The sequence below is a fragment of the Lissotriton helveticus genome, chromosome 1_1 (assembly GCF_964261635.1).
Source record: "Lissotriton helveticus chromosome 1_1, aLisHel1.1, whole genome shotgun sequence".
NCBI classification, from domain to species: Eukaryota; Metazoa; Chordata; class Amphibia; order Caudata; family Salamandridae; genus Lissotriton; species Lissotriton helveticus.
In genome coordinates this window covers 974,670,676-974,692,531 of record NC_136057.1, presented here as the reverse complement: position 1 = coordinate 974,692,531, position 21,856 = coordinate 974,670,676, and the positions used below count along the sequence as shown (strand labels likewise).

Here is a 21,856-nt window from a genome sequence, read left to right as displayed (position 1 = left end):
AGCTTAAGATAGAATTGTCGAAAAACCGCCAAAATTTAATCAGGTTTAGTATGTATCTGACCAAATTCATCCTTGATGGAAGCAATAAAAGTTGATGCCACCTTTTGTCTCATCTTTTTTGCCAGAATTTTGCCAGATTGTTCACCCATCTCAAATATCTGTGTTCTCATAACTGCAGATTCCTCTGCCAATTTAAATGCAAATGCTTCATATAATTTCGCTTTATAAATAGCTAATAAAGATTTTATGGGTTCAATATCCTGATTATTCTTTATAGCATTTGTCAATTTCTGTTCCCAGTCACAAACTAATTTATATAAGTGGTCCATTTTATCACGAATATTTTTTTGTTTACTGATTGAATATGAGAGAGTCTCTCCCCTCACAGCAGCTTTAAATGTGTCCCATACGATTTTTGGAGGAGCACTTCCCCTGTTAAATTCAAAAAATTCCATAATCCACTTACGCATATGTTCTATATATTTTGAATCCGCCAGCAGTTTACGATCAAATGACCGCTGCTTTATGTTAATGCTAGGATACGTTTTTAACTCTATCATAATTGGATTGTGATCCGATATTACATGGGGAAATATTTCGAATATAGTATTATCGGTGAGGGAGGTTTCAATAAAAAAGTAATCCAGCCTCACCATCTTCTGATGAGGAGCGGAAAAAAAAGTATAATCAGGTGATGCGGGATTTTTAACATATGCTACGTCGGACAAACCATACTCTGTTATTAGACCTTTTAAGGCTTTGTACATCTTTTTCTTTAAACCTGTATAGCCGGCATTGCCAGAAAGGTCCAGGCCTCTGTTTAAATGAATATTGAAATCGCCTGAGAGTATCAAGGGGGATGGCCATTGGACTAATTCTAAATTAAAAAAATTCAATATTTCAGGATCGTCTGTATTGGGAGCATATATTGAGCAGATGGTATAGATTTTATTATCAATATTAATTTCCAGAATAACCCATCTGCCACATGGATCAGTCTTGCTACGCTTAAGAGATCCCAGACCTCTTCTCATAAGTATAGCCACCCCTTTTGTTGTAGTTCCTTGACGTGTACATGCCAATAAATGCATGCCTAAATCATTAAAGCAATGCCGATCATTCCAGGTCAGATGCGATTCTTGTATACACAGCAGGTCTATTCGCATAGACTGTATCATATGTGCACAGATCCCCCTCTTTTTTTTATTATTTAGCCCACAAAGATTCCATGAACAGATCCTTAATTTCCCCTGCATTTCATTTGATTAGGGTATTCCCAAACATAAATTCTAAGACCAATAGACAAATAGTAATGCACATAATTCCTGCTTGGTATTTCCAATAACATACGACAGCAAACCAAAATGTATAATTGTATTTCATACTCATTTTCATTTTCAAGAACACTGCCACTTCATACAATATAATCTCTACTTTAGTTTTGAAAAATTTGCTCATTTTCATTTTCAAAAACACTGCCACTTCAGACAATATTATCTCTACTTTAGTTTTAAAAAATGTACTCTTCATCTGATCAATCTCGCACCCTTCCCCACCCATTCCCTCCCTCTTAACCCCACCCCTCTGCCCCCGCCCCCACCCAAAGAAAGGCAAAGGGACTAACCAGTCCCTCATCTTGATGGAAATGTGAGGTGCAATTTATGGATCTCACCACTGAGCTTGAAAAAAAAAAAGGAGGAAAAGAAAGCAACCAACTCTACCTGAGAGTGTATATATCAACCATCATCTAAGAGAGGTAAGCTCATATTCAAGATAAACACAGCAAAGTAAGGGATATAGATATGTATGAGCTTAACTAGTGAGTAGTATCACTATCTAAGACAGTCATTAATGCTAGGTATTCCATAGAAAAGAGAAAAAAAAAAGAAAGAGAGCCAGACTAAGTCACATCGATGTAAGCAGCTCTTTAGCTGCCCCCTCTGATGTTAAGAAGTGTGTTATCTCCTTGAAGATAATCTTCAATTTAGCAGGATTGAGGAGGTAGGCCTGCGCTCCCTTCGCTTGGAATAATGGAATCAACTGTCGTAATTGCCATCTAAGTTGTACAATAGAATGGCAATAATCGGGTCGGACAAAGAACTCCAAGCCCTTCCCCCTGCGCTTTCTGTCTGGCCTAGCTAGGTCATAGAGGGCTTCTCTTGCCAAAAAATTATTTAAACAGATGAGAATTGCCCTGGGCTTAGTATTAGAATCACTTCTCTGGGTTTTTTGAAAAGGAAATCTATGCGCTCTTTGGAGTTCTGTATCCCATTTCCATTGGGTAAGCTCTGGGAAGGCTTCAGAAAAGAGATCTATTACAAATTTTCTGATGTCTCCCCCCTCGCTAGCTTCAGGAATACCTAAAATACGCAGGTTGTTCCTGCGTGACCTATTTTCAAGATCAACAAGCTTCCAGTTAATCTCTTCTTTCAGCCCCTCTAATGATATCAACTGTTTATTCTGCTGGGATATTGAATCCTCAATTGTTGAGATTCGAGCCTCTGCCTCCACCACCCTAGCAGACACTTCATTACAAGTTTTAGCAACTCGTCGGAGATTGTTTTGGAGGCGACGAACTGCGCCTTGGGTGCGTAGGTTCTCAGTTTTAGTCTCTTCACGGTGTTGGAGCATAACTTGGTAAAGGGTATTTAATGTTATTTCAGATGTTACAGATGTCTCTGGTGTTATTACCACAGAGGTAGGAGACAACTCATTTGCGGGATCCTGGGCTGTGAGAACCGTATGCTCCTTGTCGCCCCAGTCTGGTCTCTCCGGGGATTTATCATAGTCAGTGTCAGAGACCTGGGGGGAGCTATACATACTCTTCCCGCTTTCATCATCATCCCCCCACTCACCGCCTCCTTCTGCTCCATCCTCATTAACACTACCAGCTTCCAGCGCATTCGATAGGTCTGACATCGAATAGAATTGTACTGCCGAGTCGGTTGATTCCACTTCAATCTGCGGATTGTTCATCTCAATAGTTTCCGCTGTGTCTTGAGAAATGATATCATGAGGTGGAGCCTCCTCCGTCTGTACCTGGTGTGCCAGCTGTACATTATCAGCCAAGGCGGTTGTGGGGTTTGGAGAATCATTGCCAGCCAAAGTGGGTTGTTGTTGAGTTAAGGGCTGTTCATGGTGTTTAGGCTGTTCATGCTGCTCAGCATTTGCCTCTTGATCCCCCTTCCCATCATTGGTAGTTTTATTTGCCTTCCTAAACATGCCATGAATTTTCGGCGTTGTACTCAGTGCTGTATTTGAAGTAGCACTACTGGTCCCAGAATGCACTAGTGGGCTATGTAGCTGATTCCGAGGTGGAGCACTCATATTTGTTACAGATCCTAGGGTTTCTCCTGGTGACTTGCCGTCGGTATTATTTCTCTTATTTCTCCTGTTATTCTGAGTTGCTGGTACTCCAGCAACAGCTCGATTGTGGACCGTATCCTGAGCTGTTGCAGCGGTCGCAGCACGGGTCTTTGGCTTTGCGTGCTTCGGCATACTGTGCGGATCACGCAGGGTGCCGTAGTCAGCCGCCGGCGCCGCTGCAGTCTGGAATCGACCGAGCGGGCTAGAGATGCTACAGGTGGGGCCTCGAGCGGGGATCTGATAACAGCCGTATACTCCTCCTCTTCTCACAGACCGCCGGCACCAAACCGCCAGAAGCGAGCGATAGAGGCTACGATATAGGTCTCTCCACATCCCAACTCCGACGCTTGCTCCAAGGCTTTGAAGATAGCCTTATCGAAGATTCGAAAACAGGTCACAGCAGGGCGTAACAGGTAAGAGTGGTGAGTCCATTGCCGCTGCTTCTCACACGGACGTCCTCGCGTCCGCCATCTTGCCTCAAGAAAACTGTTCGCATCCTAGCTGTAAAAGTGGCTGTAACTTATGAGCTGAGCAGCCCGTTTCCCACTCTGGGGCCCCTTTTGCTTTCAAAAGGGAACATTCCACACTGTTAAACCATCTTGAATGCTGAAAACCTGACAAACGCATTGCAATGGGTAGTTAATATTAATTGAATAAGCTACAAATGTATGTTTTGTAAAAAAATACTTCATGAGTTTCTTGGTGGATTATTCAAAACAGAAAGACTTAATGGAATTATTTTATTTCAATCAAGTACATTTACTTTGTCACATCATTTTTTTAAAAAGAATTTATTCGGCATTGATAATACACACATATCATATTTTTTCAACGTAATAACATAATCACCACCACCAAATGGAAAGCCAGTGCACGGTAAACAAAAGGAAGCTCCAGCTGTGAAGAAAGTGTGCTTGTCTACTCGGTTTCCTTTGTGTTGTTCAATTCGCAGGCTTTAAGCCCCATTCAAGACTATGCGGGGAACCCGTCTCCTCGGTAACCTACGGCTTCCTCACCTCTGATTGGCCAAGACTTTCCTGTACCACATTCAAACACCCGAGGAGACAGTGAGTAGGTCAGGGACAGAAAATAACAATGAGTTTATGAGCCGTTGAAGTTAACATGCATTTGCTTAACGGCCATCTTAGAATGGCATGGTTTATTATTGCCCGGTATATATTGAACATTATATTGAAAAACAATCTTGAGATTCAATCAAAAGTTTTTCATTTAAACGATATGTCCATAAAAATATGTTTTTATAGCACTGTAAAACAGGAGGAATGTATTAGCTGTGCTCTATTTTAGTACGAATGATAGAATATGAATGCTTTTAAAAGAAAATCACATGTTGTTTGTAAATTATAAATTGCATCAAATATTGAAAATACATGGCACAATATACGGTTTTGATAAGCAGCAGTTTGAATTAAAACGGCAAAGTTCCCATCTTCACTATGGCCGCGGACACCCCTTTTACTATGACGGGAAAAGGACAAATCTGCCGTGTGCCTCAAAAAGTCTCTGTTCTGTTCTGTGGTGGCCAGGCGGACATTTTGAAATATCGGTGATTGTAGTTCAGAGTATACGATATCACGCTAAGAGGAATATTAAGCCAAGTTCTGTAACTTTAAACGATGCAATGTATATGCATTTTATATTGCAGGCATTACAAATATTAATATTATTGTAATTGTAATTTAAAAAATAAATAAAAATGCAAATTGAGGATTTATGAAATATACATTAGAGGGTAAAATAATGAGTGCTACCAACATTTAATGAAAGCGTTTCAATTGTTTGATGAACCTGTGCAGTTTAGACTAAATCTTATGAGATTTCTCCTCTTATTGTACGAAGAGTAACACTGAGATGTTTTTCTCTGTTATTGATGTTTGTGGTCTCGATGTCAGTAATCGTCTTTTCTCTCTGTCTATGGCAGTTGTCGGAGCTGTGCAGGTCTGTAGCTTCACATTCTTCTTCGGGGCTGCTCCCATCCTATGCTTCGGAGATGTCGGCCGGGGGCACGATTGAGGAGCAGATTGGGGTGGTTGGGGGCAGGCCCCCTCGTAATAAGGAGAACAAGAGAGGAAGGAAATCAATAAGTGGCAGCAGCCTGGCATCCATGGGCACCCCTGAGAGCCCCAACCGTAGGTGAGTGTTGGGAACAGAGCTAATCTTTTTCTTCAGCCCCTGATAGAAATGCTGCGATGGGGACAAAAATCTTGGAAAAAATAGGCACCTCGAAAATCATCAGGCAGCACTGGTCCCAAAGCAGAGACCAACAGAGGTACATCTAAGGCCATCCCACCCGATTAGTTTGTGAAGTATTGAGGGAAGGGGCACAGAAGTACCCTTAGATTGCTAAATAAGCAGTTTTAGTTATTTATGCATTTTTAAAAAGCGCAGACATTATTCAAAAGTACTAGAGCGCTTTATAACCGAAAATTAATACTTCATAAGGTGCAAGGTTATTATCACATAGGTTACAGAGTTGCATTAGGCAATAAGCATGGTATTAGTAATAAAGTATTAGTACAGCAGTCCTAGACTTCACGCAACAGGATTTCGAGGTACACAGCCCATGGCCATTGCCAACACAGGGACTACCAATGCCCTTGTGTGGATGAAGAGAGAGGAAGACGCAGAGAAACATCTCCCACACCACTTCTACCTTCCTACAGATAGTTTTTATTTATTGTTTTATATTGTATGGACTTCACATAGCAGGGTTTCAAAGCGGTGTACAGAGGGCGTGAAAGCACCCAGCTAAAGCCAACCACATGGAGGCTGAAGACTCAAATATAGCTCTAAAGTTTTATTGAAGCTATACTGACATAAGATGTAGCACAGCTTGAAGTTGTATAGGAAGGCAGTGGACTGAAGCTCTACGAAGGGTCACAGCAATTTTTTTTAAACTTTGAAAACATTGATTTAGAAATGCTGATAGTAAGTGCCAAAGGAAGACCAAGCTGTGCTTTTGGGGCTGTAAAATCTTTGGTACAAGAGATCACTACCTTACGTTTGGCACCTGTTCTTAATATATGAGGGCTAGTCTATACTTTATGGATATAAATGTATGTTTCGTCTGCTCTGTCGTATTGCCCATTTGATTTCATCGTAGACTTATCACACAAAGTGGCAACTGCACCCTGCCACACTCCCTCGATCAGCTACCCTCGACTGACCAAAGACCTGAAGCTTACTCTAGCCCCAATCTGGGGCAAGATCATCAACAGCTCTTTGAGCGAGGGTTCCATTCCAGACTGCCTCAAAATAGGACAAGTCACGCCACTTCTAAACAAGCATTAGAAATGCAATAGGTCTCGGATTTTTTTCAGTTAGAGCTAATGGAATTGTAAATGGCAATGTCTTTTAGCCATGTGTTATGGAGTGTATGCATGTGGTGTGTAGTGGAAAATGTGTGTTGGATTGGAATAGTAGGAATGGTGGCATGCTGCGCTTTATATGAATATGTTTAAAAGTAAAGAGCACCATATTGCGATTGCTATAATAGTTAATTGTGGATGCGTTAACAATTGATGTGTGCACTGATAGGTGGTGGTGTGTGTGCCTGTACAAATTGTGCACTGATGGCTGGTGGTGTGTGTGCTTGTTATAAGCGTGCACAGATGGCTGGTGGTGTGTGTGCTTGGTGAAAGGGTGCACTGACAGCTGGTGGCGAGTGCGCCTAGTGAAAGCATGTATTGACGGCTGGTGTTGTGTGTGACTGGTGAAATTGTGCACTGATGGCTGGTGGTGTGTGTGTGTGTGTATGTTTGGTGAAAGCATGCACTGACATTTGGTGTTGTGTGCGTGGTGGAAGCTTGCACTGGCGCCTGGTGGTGTTTGTGCTTGATGAAAGCGTGCACTGACGGTTGGTGGTGTGTGGTGGTGAGTCTGTGGTGGTGAGTCTGTGGTGGTGAGTCTGTGGTGGTGAGTCTGTGGTGGTGAGTCTGTGGTGGTGAGTCTGTGGTGGTGAGTCTGTGGTGGTGAGTCTGTGGTGGTGAGTCTGTGGTGGTGAGTCTGTGGTGGTGAGTCTGTGGTGGTGAGTCTGTGGTGGTGAGTCTGTGGTGGTGATGTGTGTGGTGGTGAGTGGTGATGTGTGTGGTGGTGAGTGGTGATGTGTGTGGTGGTGAGTGGTGATGTGTGTGGTGGTGAGTGGTGATGTGTGTGGTGGTGAGTGGTGATGTGTGTGGTGGTGAGTGGTGATGTGTGTGGTGGTGAGTGGTGATGTGTGTGGTGGTGAGTGGTGATGTGTGTGGTGGTGAGTGGTGATGTGTGTGGTGGTGAGTGGTGATGTGTGTGGTGGTGAGTGGTGATGTGTGTGGTGGTGAGTGGTGATGTGTGTGGTGGTGAGTGGTGATGTGTGTGGTGGTGAGTGGTGATGTGTGTGGTGGTGAGTGGTGATGTGAGTGGTGATGTGTGTGGTGGTGAGTGGTGATGTGTGTGGTGGTGAGTGGTGATGTGTGTGGTGGTGAGTGGTGATGTGTGTGGTGGTGATGTGTGTGGTGGTGAGTGGTGATGTGTGTGGTGGTGAGTGGTGATGTGTGTGGTGGTGAGTGGTGATGTGTGTGGTGGTGAGTGGTGATGTGTGTGGTGGTGAGTGGTGATGTGTGTGGTGGTGAGTGGTGATGTGTGTGGTGGTGAGTGGTGATGTGTGTGGTGGTGAGTGGTGATGTGTGTGGTGGTGAGTGGTGATGTGTGTGGTGGTGAGTGGTGATGTGTGTGGTGGTGAGTGGTGATGTGTGTGGTGGTGAGTGGTGATGTGTGTGGTGGTGAGTGGTGATGTGTGTGGTGGTGAGAGGCTGATGTGTGTGGTGGTGAGAGGCTGATGTGTGGTATGTGTGTGTGGTGTGTGTGATGTGGTGTTTCGTGTGTGGTCTTATGTATGTGTGTGGTGGACTTAGTTTGAGTGTTCGTCTCCTGCACTCATACAGTGCCCCTACACACATACACTGCTCTCCCTGCACACTCACACTGTTCACCCTGCATAGTTTACACTGTTCATCCTGCACACTCACACACTGTTCACCCTGCACACTTACACACTGTTCACCCTGCACACTCGCACACTGTTTACCTTGCACACTCACACACTGCAGTCACTGTCACTCTGCTGTCACTGTTACTCTGCAGTCACATATCACTCTGCACTCAGTCTGCACTCGCACTCACTCTGCACTCACTCTGCACTAACTCTCACTCTGCACTAACTCTCACTCTGCACTAACTCTCACTCTGCACTCACTCTCACTCTGCACTCACTCTCACTCTGCACTCACTCTCACTCTGCACTCTCTCACTCTGCACTCTCTCACTCTGCACTCTCTCACTCTGCACTCACTCTCACTCTGCACTCACTCTCACTCTGCACTCACTGTCACTCGCACTAACTCTGCAGTCAATCTCTCTGCATTCGCACTCACTCTGCGCTTACTCTGCGCTTACTCTGCGCTCACTCTGCGCTCAATCTCTCTGCATTCGCACTCACCCTGCGCTCACCCTGCGCTCACCCTGCGCTCACCCTGCACACACTCTGCACACACTCTGCACACACTCTGCACACACTCTGCACACACTCTGCACACACTCTGCACACACTCTGCACACACTCTGCACACACTCTGCACACACTCTGCAGCCACTCACACTCTGCGCTCACTCTGCAGTCAATCTCTCTGCACTCACTCTGCACTCACTCTGCAGTCAATCTCTCTGCATTCACACTCACTCTGCACTCTCAATCTGCACTCTCAATCTGCACTCTCAATCTGCACTCTCAATCTGCACTCTCAATCTGCACTCTCAATCTGCACTCTCAATCTGCACTCTCAATCTGCACTCACACTATGCACTCGCACTCTGCACTCACACTCTGCACTCTGTTACCGCCCATTTGCACCAAACTACAAGCACACACCACACACTGAATGGACGCTTGAATGAAATGTTGGTACCGAACAAGTACGTGGAACTCCTTTTATCCATCAGGAAGGCTTAAATGCTGAGCTCCGTCTCCCGGGACGGAAGCTGTGACCTGTTGACTCTGGACAGAACTGCGTCGCGTGTTTCCTTTTCTGACTTTAATGACGACCACATTTAAATATCCCGGGTGCACTGCGAGTGGCGGTGTCACTTGATAGTCACGACAGAGAGAGGGTGAAAGGCTGCTGTGACAGCACGTCGGTAAAGACTCACAATCTGCACTCTGTTACAGCCCATTTGCACCAAACTACAAGCACACACCACACACTGAACGGACGCTTGAATGAAATGTTGGTACCGAACAACTACGTGGAACTCCTTTTATCCATCAGGAAGGCTTAAATGCTGAGCTCTGTCTCCCGGGACGGAAGCTGTGAACTGTTGACTCTGGACAGACCCGCGTCGCGTATTTCCTTTTCGGACTTTAACGACGACCACATTTAAATATCCCGGGTGCACTGCGAGTGGCGGTGCCACTTGATAGTCACGACAGAGAGAGGGGAAAAGGCTGCTGTGACAGCACGTCGGTAAAGTTTCCATCCTCTGGAAGGAGGGGAGACGCACTACAATCCGGTGCCCTAAAAGGAGCGCCATCCCGGTTTTCGTTTCTTAGTTGTGTGCAGGGTTCTTTGCCCTTGTTCGGTGCCCAGCTGTGTGTGTTCAGTGCGCTCTTCGTCCAGCCCGCAGGCCCTTCCCGTACCAAACAGCCCCCGCCCACTCCCCTCTGCGCTTGCAGTCTCCACGCTGGTCTGTGTGCCCTTTCATATCTGTTAGAGTGCATGCCCACTCTGTGTGCTCGCGTCTGTTGTTTCTGTGTCTGCAGCGCCAAGAAGCTGCTGCTCTCTGTAACTACATGTTAACATACAATAACGCGTTTGCATGTCTCGCAACCAAAGGGCACCCACACGTACACATCCCGCCGAAACTGGTGTTTGTGCTCAGCCTCGGCGCAGCCATATTTCAAGAAAAACCTCGGCCTCGCGCGCGCCACTGCAGGCATATCTTTTTTGAATTATTGCGGCCGAGAGAAGATGCGCTGACAGGGAGAGAGCTTCATGAAATTGAATAAAAAACAAGGTCTCAGTGCACGAGCGACACGAAGTGGAATAGCTTCGTAGAGCAGACTGCAAAGAATGGTGAACGCGCGCCCAGCATCTGTCTTCAATTACCGCGTCCCCTGACAGCTGGTAATTGAAGACAGATGCTCTTCTGCTGCGCGTGTCCGCACGGAATATGCACGAGGTGGAGCAACTCTACCGCCTATGGCCTATTGCGTGCTGGCTTGTAAAAACACAGGCATGCGAGGCCCAATGGCCATGCAGCTGCCATAAATAACGAGCAAAAATCACGAGCTTCTCTGGAATTCGTAGGTGAGATTTTCGAAGCACTCAGAAAAGGACTCTTAAGCCACGCCCACTTCGTGGGACGTAGGCCGAGCCCTAAAAAACCTGGCCTTGACCCCAAGGACATGAACAACTTCAGACCCCGGTTTCGAACCTCCCGCTCTTATCCAAAATTCTTGAAAGATGTGTGCTGTCACAGTTAACCCAACACCTAGAGAACACTAATCTACTTGACCCACACCAGTCAGGGTTCAGAAAGGGTTGCAGCACTGAAACCGCAATCCTAAATGTCCTAGATGATCTGCACATGTCACTCGACTCCAACCAATTTAGCCTTCTCATCCTCTTAGACCTCTCGGCTGCGTTCAACACAGTTGATCATACCCTGCTACTCAATGTCCTCCAGGAGAGAGCGGGCATTGAAAAGACAGTTCTAAAATGGTTCTCCTCCTTTCTCAACAACCGCACACAAAGAATAAAAATCAACAGCTTTGAATCTGACCACCTTCCCATTAGTAGAGGAGTTCCACAAGGGTCAGTACTCTCCCCACAACTTTTCAACATCTACATGGAACCCCTCACCTTACTTCTAAGGAACTCCAACATACCCTTCCACCTCTACGCGGACTACACCCAACTCGATCTGGAAATCACATAGAACGCAGACATTCACAGACTGAACGGTACACTCATGGAGGTCCAACATTGGCTCTCATCCCACCACCTCAAACTCAATGAAGAGAAAACAGAAGTGCTCCTCATCTCGAATAGAGATGAAAACCCCCAAATAGTAGAATGTCTCAAAGCTTTAAACGCCCTCAATGATACTCTTGCGCCAACGTATTCTGTAAAATCCCTAGGGATTAGTCTCGACCCCAAACTTGACATGAAAAAAATACATCTAAAAAACCATCAAAAGTGCGTTCCTTAACCTGAAACTTCTCTACAAAATAAAACCCTTCCTCCCCCCGAAAGATCTGAAACAGGCCACTCAGGCATTGGTGCTCTCCAGAATTGACTATGGCATCGCAGCTCTGACTGGAACAGCCAAATCTCACCTGGGACCTCTTACCACTACCCTCAACGCAGCAGCAAGAATGGTCACAGGAACAAAGAAATATGTGCACATCTCACCGGCACTCAAGGAACTGAAGTGGCTCCCTATAGACCAACTAGCCAGCTACCGTACAGCTTGCCTCACACACAAAGCCCTGCATACAGGCAAACCAGAATATCTGGCCACCAAACTCAAAAGGGCCGGTCAGTCTAGGAACCTCAGAAGTTCCAATACGCTCCTACTCATGCCTCTGAAATCACAGAAACACAAAACCTCAAATAAATCCTTTGCGGGTAATGCTCCCAGGATCTGGAACTCCATCCCCCTCCCCCCCATATCAGAATGACCGCCTCCTTCCTGAAATTCAAGATGCTACTCAAAGCCCTCTTCCTTGAGCGCTCTGGATCGTAACGAGAACCCTACGTTTGACTGTGAAAGACCACTATCTCTTTGATCCCAGAGCCAGATGATTCGCTCCTGATCTGCGCTCAAGTTGAAGTTGTGCAGACTTTTACTTCCCTCCTGTGTTCCTTGTTCTTGTTTACCGTCCACATTTTCTTTTTGGTGCATATCTGTATTTGCTGTGAAGCGCTCTGATACCCTCGGGTCCAGCTAGCGCTATACAAAACTTCAATAAATAAATAAGTACATATGGGTAGGAGCCTCCCTGAGTAGGAGCAGGGCCACTCACTGAGACAGTAAGCCATTGATGGATGCAGATATTTAAAGGTGCAGAGCCGTGAAATTATGGTCACTCAAGACACACAATTTCCAAGAAAGTCCTTGTGGGAGCGGGGCAAAGAGCCTCTGAATTATGGGCAACGCTGAGGTAACTTGATTTTACAAGGAAGATATGGAGTTCCCCAGTGTGTTAGTAATAAAATGGGATATTTAAAGGGGGGGGGGGGCAGATGTACAGATTGATTATACCCTATTACTTTACTTTATTTCTATTCTGGTCTTCCGCCAAACCATTGTGTAATGTCACGAGGCTCGGTGTACACTTTATGAAATAACCGAGTTTGCATCATAGTTAGGTCCTGCGGGGTTGTGGGCACCCAGAACCAGAGATGCGAATACTTGATAAATGGCAGCATACCTTTTGAATCGTAGTTTCTATACCCTACTGCGTGGTTGGTTTGTGACCATAGACCACAGGGTATAGAGTGGTGGGGACACAGAAAATGGTAATCGCCTTGATATCCCCATTCGAAATTCTGTAGGTCCTCAGGACACAGCACCCAGTGCGTTCCCACTTTGCGTAGTTGTGGATTAGGAGAGGGCATGCACAGATCTTAGAGGTTCGAAGATGAACGTTACAAACAGAAAGAAGACACATTTTACTGTATTCTGACACCATTGTATCGCCAGACTCTGTCATGGCTGCAAATATATTTTGTATCGTGCTACAAATGTATTGTTGTTCTAATTACTTCTCACATTCATTATTTGAATCCTTTCCAGTAACCAGAACTATGTCTACTGTTTATGTTCATTGTGATAACATCTTCAGTACTTAAACCCTTGCTTAAGTAAAATACTCTGTTATCTGTCTAGAACCTTCTAGTTTTTTTAATCGCATTTCCGCATTGATTGTGTAATGTTTGATGCCGAACCTAAACACCCACTGTTAGCTTTTGTTTGATTTAATCTGTTGAATAGAAGTCGGAAATTAAATGTATTACACTTAGTTTATAACTGTGGATTCGGAAAGCAGACATTTTGCTGCACTTTGACATCGAACACAATAACATTCTGTCCCTATGCTAACCAGTCACTGTGACTGATACAGATGAACAAATACTGTAGCCGCACACCACATAGTCCGACAGCAGGTAGTCAGAAACGATTGGCATGCTCATTGCTAATGGAAAGCCTCCATCTTCGAGCTACAGAGATTTCAAGCAACTGCTCAGAATATTATCTAGATTCAGTGGCAGCGTCGCAATAAAAATGACTGTCGGCCAGAGGCACGTATTTCACAAAGATGCTCAATAATGACAGCTGTGTGTCACCATCGCTGTGAGGCACTAGGCATGCATTGAAAGCAGCAACCTTGTTGGCAATTCCATGCTCACATCTTTTATTCGCTTTGATTCCTGGTGGAAGCCAGTTGGTTAACGCATTTTGGGTGCTGCTTAGGTTGTCATGTGGGTACATCACTGGAAATACTTTTTCCTTTGCCATGTGACGTTAACAGAAATATCGCAAAGGGTGTCAAAATCTAAATCATTAACTATTCAGACATCGTTTGTCTAAACCTACTGAGTCTATTAAAATAAGTCTACGCTGATAAGTTCCAGGCCTGCAACTTCTTCAGTGTTACAACATTTTTGATAGGATACAACAGATGACCCCCATCCATCTGAAAGCATTATTAGCAACTGACATGGCAAAGCAGAAAATAGCCCGATAAAGACAAATTCGCTACGTATCACTGCGATATGCTGTTTGTGCTATCTCACAAGTACATTGTTAATTAGCATGAGCAAATTACACTTGCAGACCATTCCGTATGAATTTATGTCCACAAAGAACAGTGAGAGTAATAACAAATAGATATTTTTAAATACGGACAAAATGTTTCCCTTGTAGGAAAATGGTGGGTTGTGTATTAATTGTTAGATGAACATATCCTAAATCAGCATTATTCAAGAGTTGCAGCTTCATGTCCTGCATGTTCTCACTGGCACACCCTCATTCCATCAGTGTGTCTATCAACAATATTTGCTTTGAATTCCTTTCTCATGCCTCTGCTTTTGCTTTCATGCAAACTGGCCTACTAATGGATCATGTCCAGAGTAAAGTCAATTGAAATTATTTTAACCACAGTGCTTCTTGCAGCCAAGGAGGCCAGACACCTTCTGTTGTGAGATGCCACTGTACTGTGCGGCAATGCAAAACGACCTAGGACTGGCTTCCCTGTCAATATAAAGTAAGTCCCCTCCAGACCCAGGGAAGAGGCGGACCCTTTCATTGGTCACTCCAGTCGTCTGGTATTGCATCCTAGATTATTCAGGGAACATTGGGTTTACAAAGACGTCGAACTGCACTATTTTGATCAAATGCTGGAAGTGTATTTTTCATGTATATGAATGGCCGTTAATAGTTGCATTGTATTCTTAAGAAGGAAGATAAGGTTTATCCCACTCACACAAAAAACAAGTCATATGCATCGTCCATGGTGAGCTACAGTATCTGGAAAGACAGAGTCAAATTGGCAAAGGAATACATTTCCGAAATGGACTGGACAGAGGGCCTCAAGCCAGGAGAACTGGCTGTTCTTCTGTGTTCACTTGTGTTCTATGTGAAGTTATTTAATGGGTGCATTTTTGAAAACCGCGATGCTTTTTAAAGTCATTTTTTTGTCTATTTTATAGGTAATAATTCAGCTTTTATGACTTAGTATAGATAGATGTTCATAAGAAAAATAGAACTGTTCCTTTCATTTCTAACATGGCTCTTAAAGTGTTATCAACCCTGTTTGGCTTTGGGACAAGGAGGGCAATGGAAGAGATGGGCACTATCATTTCCTTACCATTTGTTTGTGGAAACGGCTCTCTAGAGAAAGAAGTGAGGAATCTATACTCAGTTGATCTTCAACTTTTCACGTTGCCACTAGCTCAGGGATCTTCTGCGCACACTGTCATCCTTAAAGATATGCTTTGAATGTCATTCTCTCTCTGCATTCACAATTTTTAATTACTCTACATATACACTATATTATATAAAAACAAATAAATATGCACATATATATAATTCTTACACACCAATGAAGCTGAAGCTGGACCCAAAATGATATACAGGTCGATTATAAGACTTGCTCCCAACTGACTGATATAGGTCCAAAGTTAGTGACCCAGTTAGCCTGTTGTCAAGAATTTAATTTGCACCACCTGCATTTGTCTGTGTTTAAACGCTGAGGTACTGAAAAAAATAGACCTGGCCAATTCCCACATTAAAATGATCCTCTTATCCTAGGCAGTGCATTAGAATGTATGTGAAGCTCACCCCTCACTTTTACCGAAGTTAACTAATGTATGTACACACCCAGGTCTTCCGCCTCCTGTGGGACAAGGGCACATATTGCTCCCTCCCATTGTTAAGTAACTTTCACAATAAGGATATCCAACTCAATAGGCTGCCATCTCCTGACCCTATTTAAAATAATTCCTCTTGCCATTTTCTTACGAGCCCATAGATTGTTCACCTTGTCTTATCTCCTGCGTCTGCATGAGGAAATGCTCCTAGGACCATATTTGGAAGCAAAAAAGGCACGCATGAGTTTGGCATGGTAAATGAACCACACCCTAATAAATGCATCTTTCGTAATGTTGTTCAACATTGAGAAACTAACAGACACATTTGAGGTATTATATCACGTTGCACTAGCAGAAAAGGAATGGCCAGTCTAGGCAAGCTAATGCTGAGATCTTTCTATTCTCAAACTTCACCTTGATGTATAAGGTTTGGCAGGTCTGGCCATGTTCCTCCAAGCCATTCTTGGTGGTATGTTAATATTTGTGTGCTTGTGTAGTTCTTATGTAGCCGTGAGCCACAGTAGCTGTTTGTGTGGCTTTGTGGTGTCGCCACCGCACATTTATATTCTAGCAGCATTATGCATTGCACTCTTGCACACAGCCCGTTGTCCTACAGTTCCTGAAGACACTCTGCTGAATCCTCATTTGCTTGTGCAGAAAAGAAGGATTTTCATAAAAATTTATTTTGTCTTCAACAATTCAGGAATGAGTGCAGTATATCGGATACAAAATGGTGCAGCGTCTACAACTTACTTTTCTATATTGGAGACTGAAAAGCACTTTCTGCACCCTGTCTCTTCTATTGTTGACTACAGGCATCCTGTTTTCACAGTCTGCATTGGCCAAAACAAAGGCGTATGTTTATTAGTGTCCACTATTAATCATTGTTGCACATTTTAGAAAGAAACAACTTTATTATGTTCTGATCGTTCAATAGGTTTAGGTGTTGGCCTCCCATCCTTCTCCCAAAACATTATTTTTATTTCTGTATGCTTCTTTGACGTTTGTGCCTTTTTGAATGGGCCCTTCTGAAATCCTGCTCGCTTTCTGTTTAGCCATCTATAGAAAGGTAGACCGTAATAAGTGTCTTCTACTGGCTCAAAGTAATTATTAATGAGTGTCGAATTAGATTCTGAAGCAATGACCTACCCAGGCACACATCTGAAAGGCGTTCTGAACATTATATGGCATTTATTGCACGACTGATTGCTTGAATGTTTCTGCTTGACATTCCTGCTATCTATATTTTTTTGAGGACTGTTTATTATTTGACATGAAGGCCACTGATGCAGCAGTAGATGAATGGATTTATAAATCGCTTTGTACTTGCTCCAGGGATGAACGTGGCTCAGGCAGCTTCTGTTTGGCCGAACATGCTAGGTCTGTTTCTGCTAGTGCATGGTGGTATTGTCTTGGTATCTTGTTATTTCCAAGGGTAGAGACTCTCTGCCCTCCACCACTTAATGTATGATCGTAGTACCTTGGCATTTCCGAAGATACTGTGGCTATTTATGGCACCGTCTCCTACACCCGCTTGCAGGCCCTCCTGTGTTGTTGGCTGCTTTGTAGATCCCTACTTTCCATGCTTAATTGAAAACGTCTTCACCTCCTCTGCTGTGGCATCAATGGAATGCAGTAATGCGCTGAGGGAATGCCTGGCATTGGCATGTAATGTCTGGCAGAAACATTTCATGAAACTAAAGAGCAAAACGGTATATTGTCTGTGGCAACGCCGCAGTCTTTCATTTTAGTAGTTGTAACAGTCGCCTGGAAATTTCCACGAAAACAGGATATTTTATTTTTTCTCTGTGATAATGTTAAAATACAGTACAGAATATTAGACTTTTCTACAGAGCTATTTCTGGATAAGTGGCTTATTCATTAAAATAATAATAAATGTGGGTATTGGATTCCTTGCCATTCTGGTGTTTGTTGTCACAAAGACATGAGGTTAAGTGTGTGTCTTGTGTTTAATAAGGTTGATTTAGCACAGGATCCTCTGAAATTTTAACTGACTTGTTTATCATGTTTCTTTTCTCATGCCCCATCCATGAAACTCTGAAATGGATGGGAGCCCATCAGTAGTGATAGGGAAATTATTAAAATAATTTTTTGAATTCCGAACTTTTTATTTTATGTTTTCATGCAAAGCATTACATTAGGGATGACAATATCATTTTTCACATATAATAAAGGAGAATTGTTTTAAGACTTGTAGAATACAATGTCACCAGGCCTATCAAGTACACAAGACATCCAACACTGACTAGCGAATCTTAGAAGATGCAGTAAATACTGGGAATGATTCATTCTGTGCTGTTAACCAGATCAGGCCCAGAAGGGAGGACATGATTTTTAAGAACTTGGGGTCCAGCAATGGGTTGTTACATTATAAATTAAATGTGTTTTGACTGTTCATGTGACATTTATACATTTTAATGAAATATAATTATCTTATACCAATCTGAAATTATGATAGCTGTATGATATTTTGAATTAAGTATAAATGCTTTTGTGATATGTGCTATTCCCCATCAATTAAAAAAAAAAGTATTTGTAAAGCGCTTCAGACCCCTATCTAGGGTGCTGAAGCTCTTATTTACAAGGGTAGCACACTACACCATGTGGATGGCTTGCGTAGAGCGCGTTTTCATAGTCCAGTCTGCTGGTGATGAGTGCGTGGGTGACTGTCTTCCTTGACTCAGGGGAGATCCATTGGAAGGTGTTGCGGAGGGCATTGAAGCAGCTGGATGTGACGGCGTTGACCTATTGGTTCATGGTGATCGATGAGTCGAGTACGATGCCGAGTTTTTTGGCGTGGTCTGAAGGGGTAGATGGGCTTCCGAGGGCGGCCGCCCACTAAGTGCTGTCCCATGCTGAAGGGGTGATTCCAAGGATGAGGACTTCTGTCTTCTCGGCGTTGAGCTTCAGGCAGCTGTTGGTAATCCAGACTGCGACGTCTTTAATTCCCTTCTGGAAGTTGTGTTTGGCGGTGGTGGGGTCTTTGGTGAGGGAGAGGATGAGCTGGGTGTCGTCGGCGTAAGATACGATGTTGAGGCCGTGTTGTCGATTGATGGCTGCAAGGGTGGCCATGCAGATGTTGAAAAGGGTCGGGTTCAGTGATTTCCCCTGTGGGACTCCGCAGGTGAGTTTCGTGGGATCGGAGAGGAAGGGTGGTAGTCTGATCCTGAAGGGCACAGCACGTAAATGGCACTTCTAAAATCTACTGAAGAGATCGGGGTAGCTTTGGACCAGGGAGGGGAGGCCGCTATGATCATGCTCGACTTCTCACACAAATAGTGGTGTTGCTGCGGTCTGGGCATGAAAAGGCAACAGGAAAGCGGTTCCATGATTGTACAGTGGCAGTAGGAAGGTGGATGTTCCAAGACTGTCTAAAAGCTTAATTCGAGCAAAACTGAGGTCATCTTGTTCAGGAACGATGGCAACTTTTGTACCCCAAGTTAGTGGCCAGATACTATGGGGTCCCTCCCGACACCCACTAGGAAAGTAAAAAATCTGGGAGTGCTAATAGACGACAGGCTTGATTTGGGCAATCAAGTCAACGCAGTAGTTTCAGCCACTACATACACTCTCAGAACAATCAAGAAGATTCTGCCTTTTCTGCCGAAAGAAAGCCAGCGAAGAGTGGCTACAGCATTCACTATGTCAAGGCTGGACTACTGCAATGGTTTATACCAGAATATGCAGGAGCGTTTTCATCATAAACTGCAAGTGTTGCAGAATACAGCCGATAGACTACTTACCGGCACATCGAAATGTGCACAGATCTCAAGTGAAATCAAAAGACTTCACTGGTTGCCCGTTAAGAAGCGGGTGCAATTTAAATCCTTTTTTGTTTGGGATGTAAGACATTACAACGCATGCATTTACATCGCATGCCTTTACAACGGAAGTATTACAACGCAGTCCATTACAACGCATAGTGCTTTGGGGTGCTGGATAGTGAATAGTTTAATTTACTATTCCAACTCCAGTCCCCGTGGACACTAGGGAAGGTTATTGGATAGTAAATTAACCTATTCCCTATCCTACAGCGCCCCCCCAGAGCAATGCGTTGTAATAGTTTGCATTGTAATGACCGCGTTGTAATGGTAGTGCGATGTAAAAGTGGCGTTGTAAGTGTTGTTCACCCTTTGTTTGGTCTTTAGGGCCCTACAAGGCATAAGTCCTGATTACCTGAAACAAAAAGTTCAGTGGTACGTGCCCAAAAGATCACTTCGCTCCTTAGGAGCAAAACAGGTGATAGTACCACCTACAAAAAAAGCTAGGTGGGGAGGCTGACATTTTGCTGCTGGTGCGACAAAGGCTTGGAATAACCTTCCTTTTCATCTTAGGAATGCTACTGTTTTATGGGCTTTCAGGAAGGCCCTAAAAACGTGGCTGTTTGATTTATAAACCGGTTGCAAGTTATGTATCGCTGGGAGGACTGTAGCTAGCGCCTTGACACCTTAGGGTAACCGTTGCGCTTTAGAAATTTCTCTAACGTAACATAACATCCTTTGGCTTCTTCCGGTGAGTAATGATCAGATCCAGTCCAGGGCTGTTCCTAGTATGCCGGGGTCGTGTGGTCTGGGGACTAGTGTGCGGTGGGAGACGGTGTCGAAAGCAGCTGATAGGTTGAGAAGGATGAGGGCTGCGGAGTAGGCTTGGTCCAAGAGGGTGTGGTTGTCGTCTGTGGCGGTGAGCAAGGTGGTCTAGGTGCTGTGGTTGCTTTGGAATCCGTATTGAGACGAGTCGAGGAAGGCGTTCTCTTTGCTGAATCGAGTCAGTTCCCTGTTGACTGTTTTCTCTGCAACTTTGGCTGCGAAGGGGAGGTGCAAGATGGGTCGGCAGTTCTTGAGGTCGGTGGGGTCAGCTGTGGGTTTCTTGAGCAGGGGCCTGACTTCACGTGCTTCCAGTCGTCTGGTAAGGTGCCTGTTTGGAGGGTGGTGTTGATGGCGCATTGTAGTTCAGGTGCAATGGCGGCCACGGCTCTGTGGTAGATCTGAGGAGGGCAGGGGTCATTGGGGGCCCCCGAGTGGATGCCTTTCATGGTTGAGGCGGTGTCTTTGGTCGTGATCGGAGTCCAGTTGGAGATGGTGAGCTGGCTGGTGCCTCTGGAGGGCGGGGGGCGGCTGTGGCATTTGGTGGGTGGCTGATGAAGTTGTCGTAGAAGTTTTTGAGCTTGTCTCAGAGGTCTTGGGATGGGGTGACGTCTGTGGCTTCGCCGTGTGGGTTGGTGAAATCCTGAATAACGGTGAAGGGTTCCTAGGAGTTGTTGGAGTTGGCAAGAATTTTGTTGTGGATTAAGTTCCTCTTGGTGCTTCTGATTTGCTTGTGGTAGTCCGTCATGGCGTCCTTGTAAGTGGAGTAGTTTTTGGTTGCTTGGTGTTTCTCCAGTTCTTCTCCAGGCGTCTGCACGTGCGCCTGGCATCTTGGAGATCTGTGTTGAACCAGGGGGCTTTCCTGGGGCGCTGTTTATCGGGGTTGCATAGCGGGTCAAGCTCGTCAGCGCAGTTGGAGATCCAAGTGTGAAGTTCTCTGGCTGCGATGTTTGCGTCAAGACATACATTGACATACATTGATAAAATTAAAGGCTGATCACCGATTTCAAACCTTTTGACTTTGACATTGCTTGTTCACTTTCCTGTTTCCTATAATTTTGTTGAAACTGGTTACATTTGATTTTCCATTATGAATAATTCTGGGAAATGCTAGCATGCTTCAGAACATTCTACGAAATGATGCTTCAAATAGTACCTGAAATTCCACAAAAGTTTAGCAAAACATTTTTCTATTACTTGCATTTTTTTAATAAACATTTTATTTTGAAAGCAAAGAATCATCAATCTTGCTTTGAATCTTTTGCATGTATTTGCATCTAATTAGTGAGCATCCTGGGAGCATTTTACATAGCCTCATATTGTTAAAATTTGCAAATGTGTACTCATATTTTTATACTGGAAACACTACAGTCTGAACTTCCAACATTTCCTTAGAGTGCTCACCCTAATAATAAAGGCTTTGTATTAATGAACCATAAATACAAGTACGAATAGCAT

The 21,856-nt window shown here is 44.3% G+C and overlaps 1 protein-coding gene across 1 annotated transcript in view; it reads left to right on the top strand.

Moving 5' to 3' along the window:
- Positions 1-5,290: 5,290 nt before the first annotated feature.
- NET1 (neuroepithelial cell transforming 1) overlaps positions 5,291-21,856 on the top strand; it is a 334,347-nt gene continuing 317,781 nt past the window's right edge. The window contains exon 1 of the mRNA XM_078677343.1: positions 5,291-5,520. Coding sequence (XP_078533469.1) covers positions 5,378-5,520 — 143 coding nt within the window. The 5' untranslated portion in view covers positions 5,291-5,377. The remainder of the gene's footprint in view (positions 5,521-21,856) is intronic.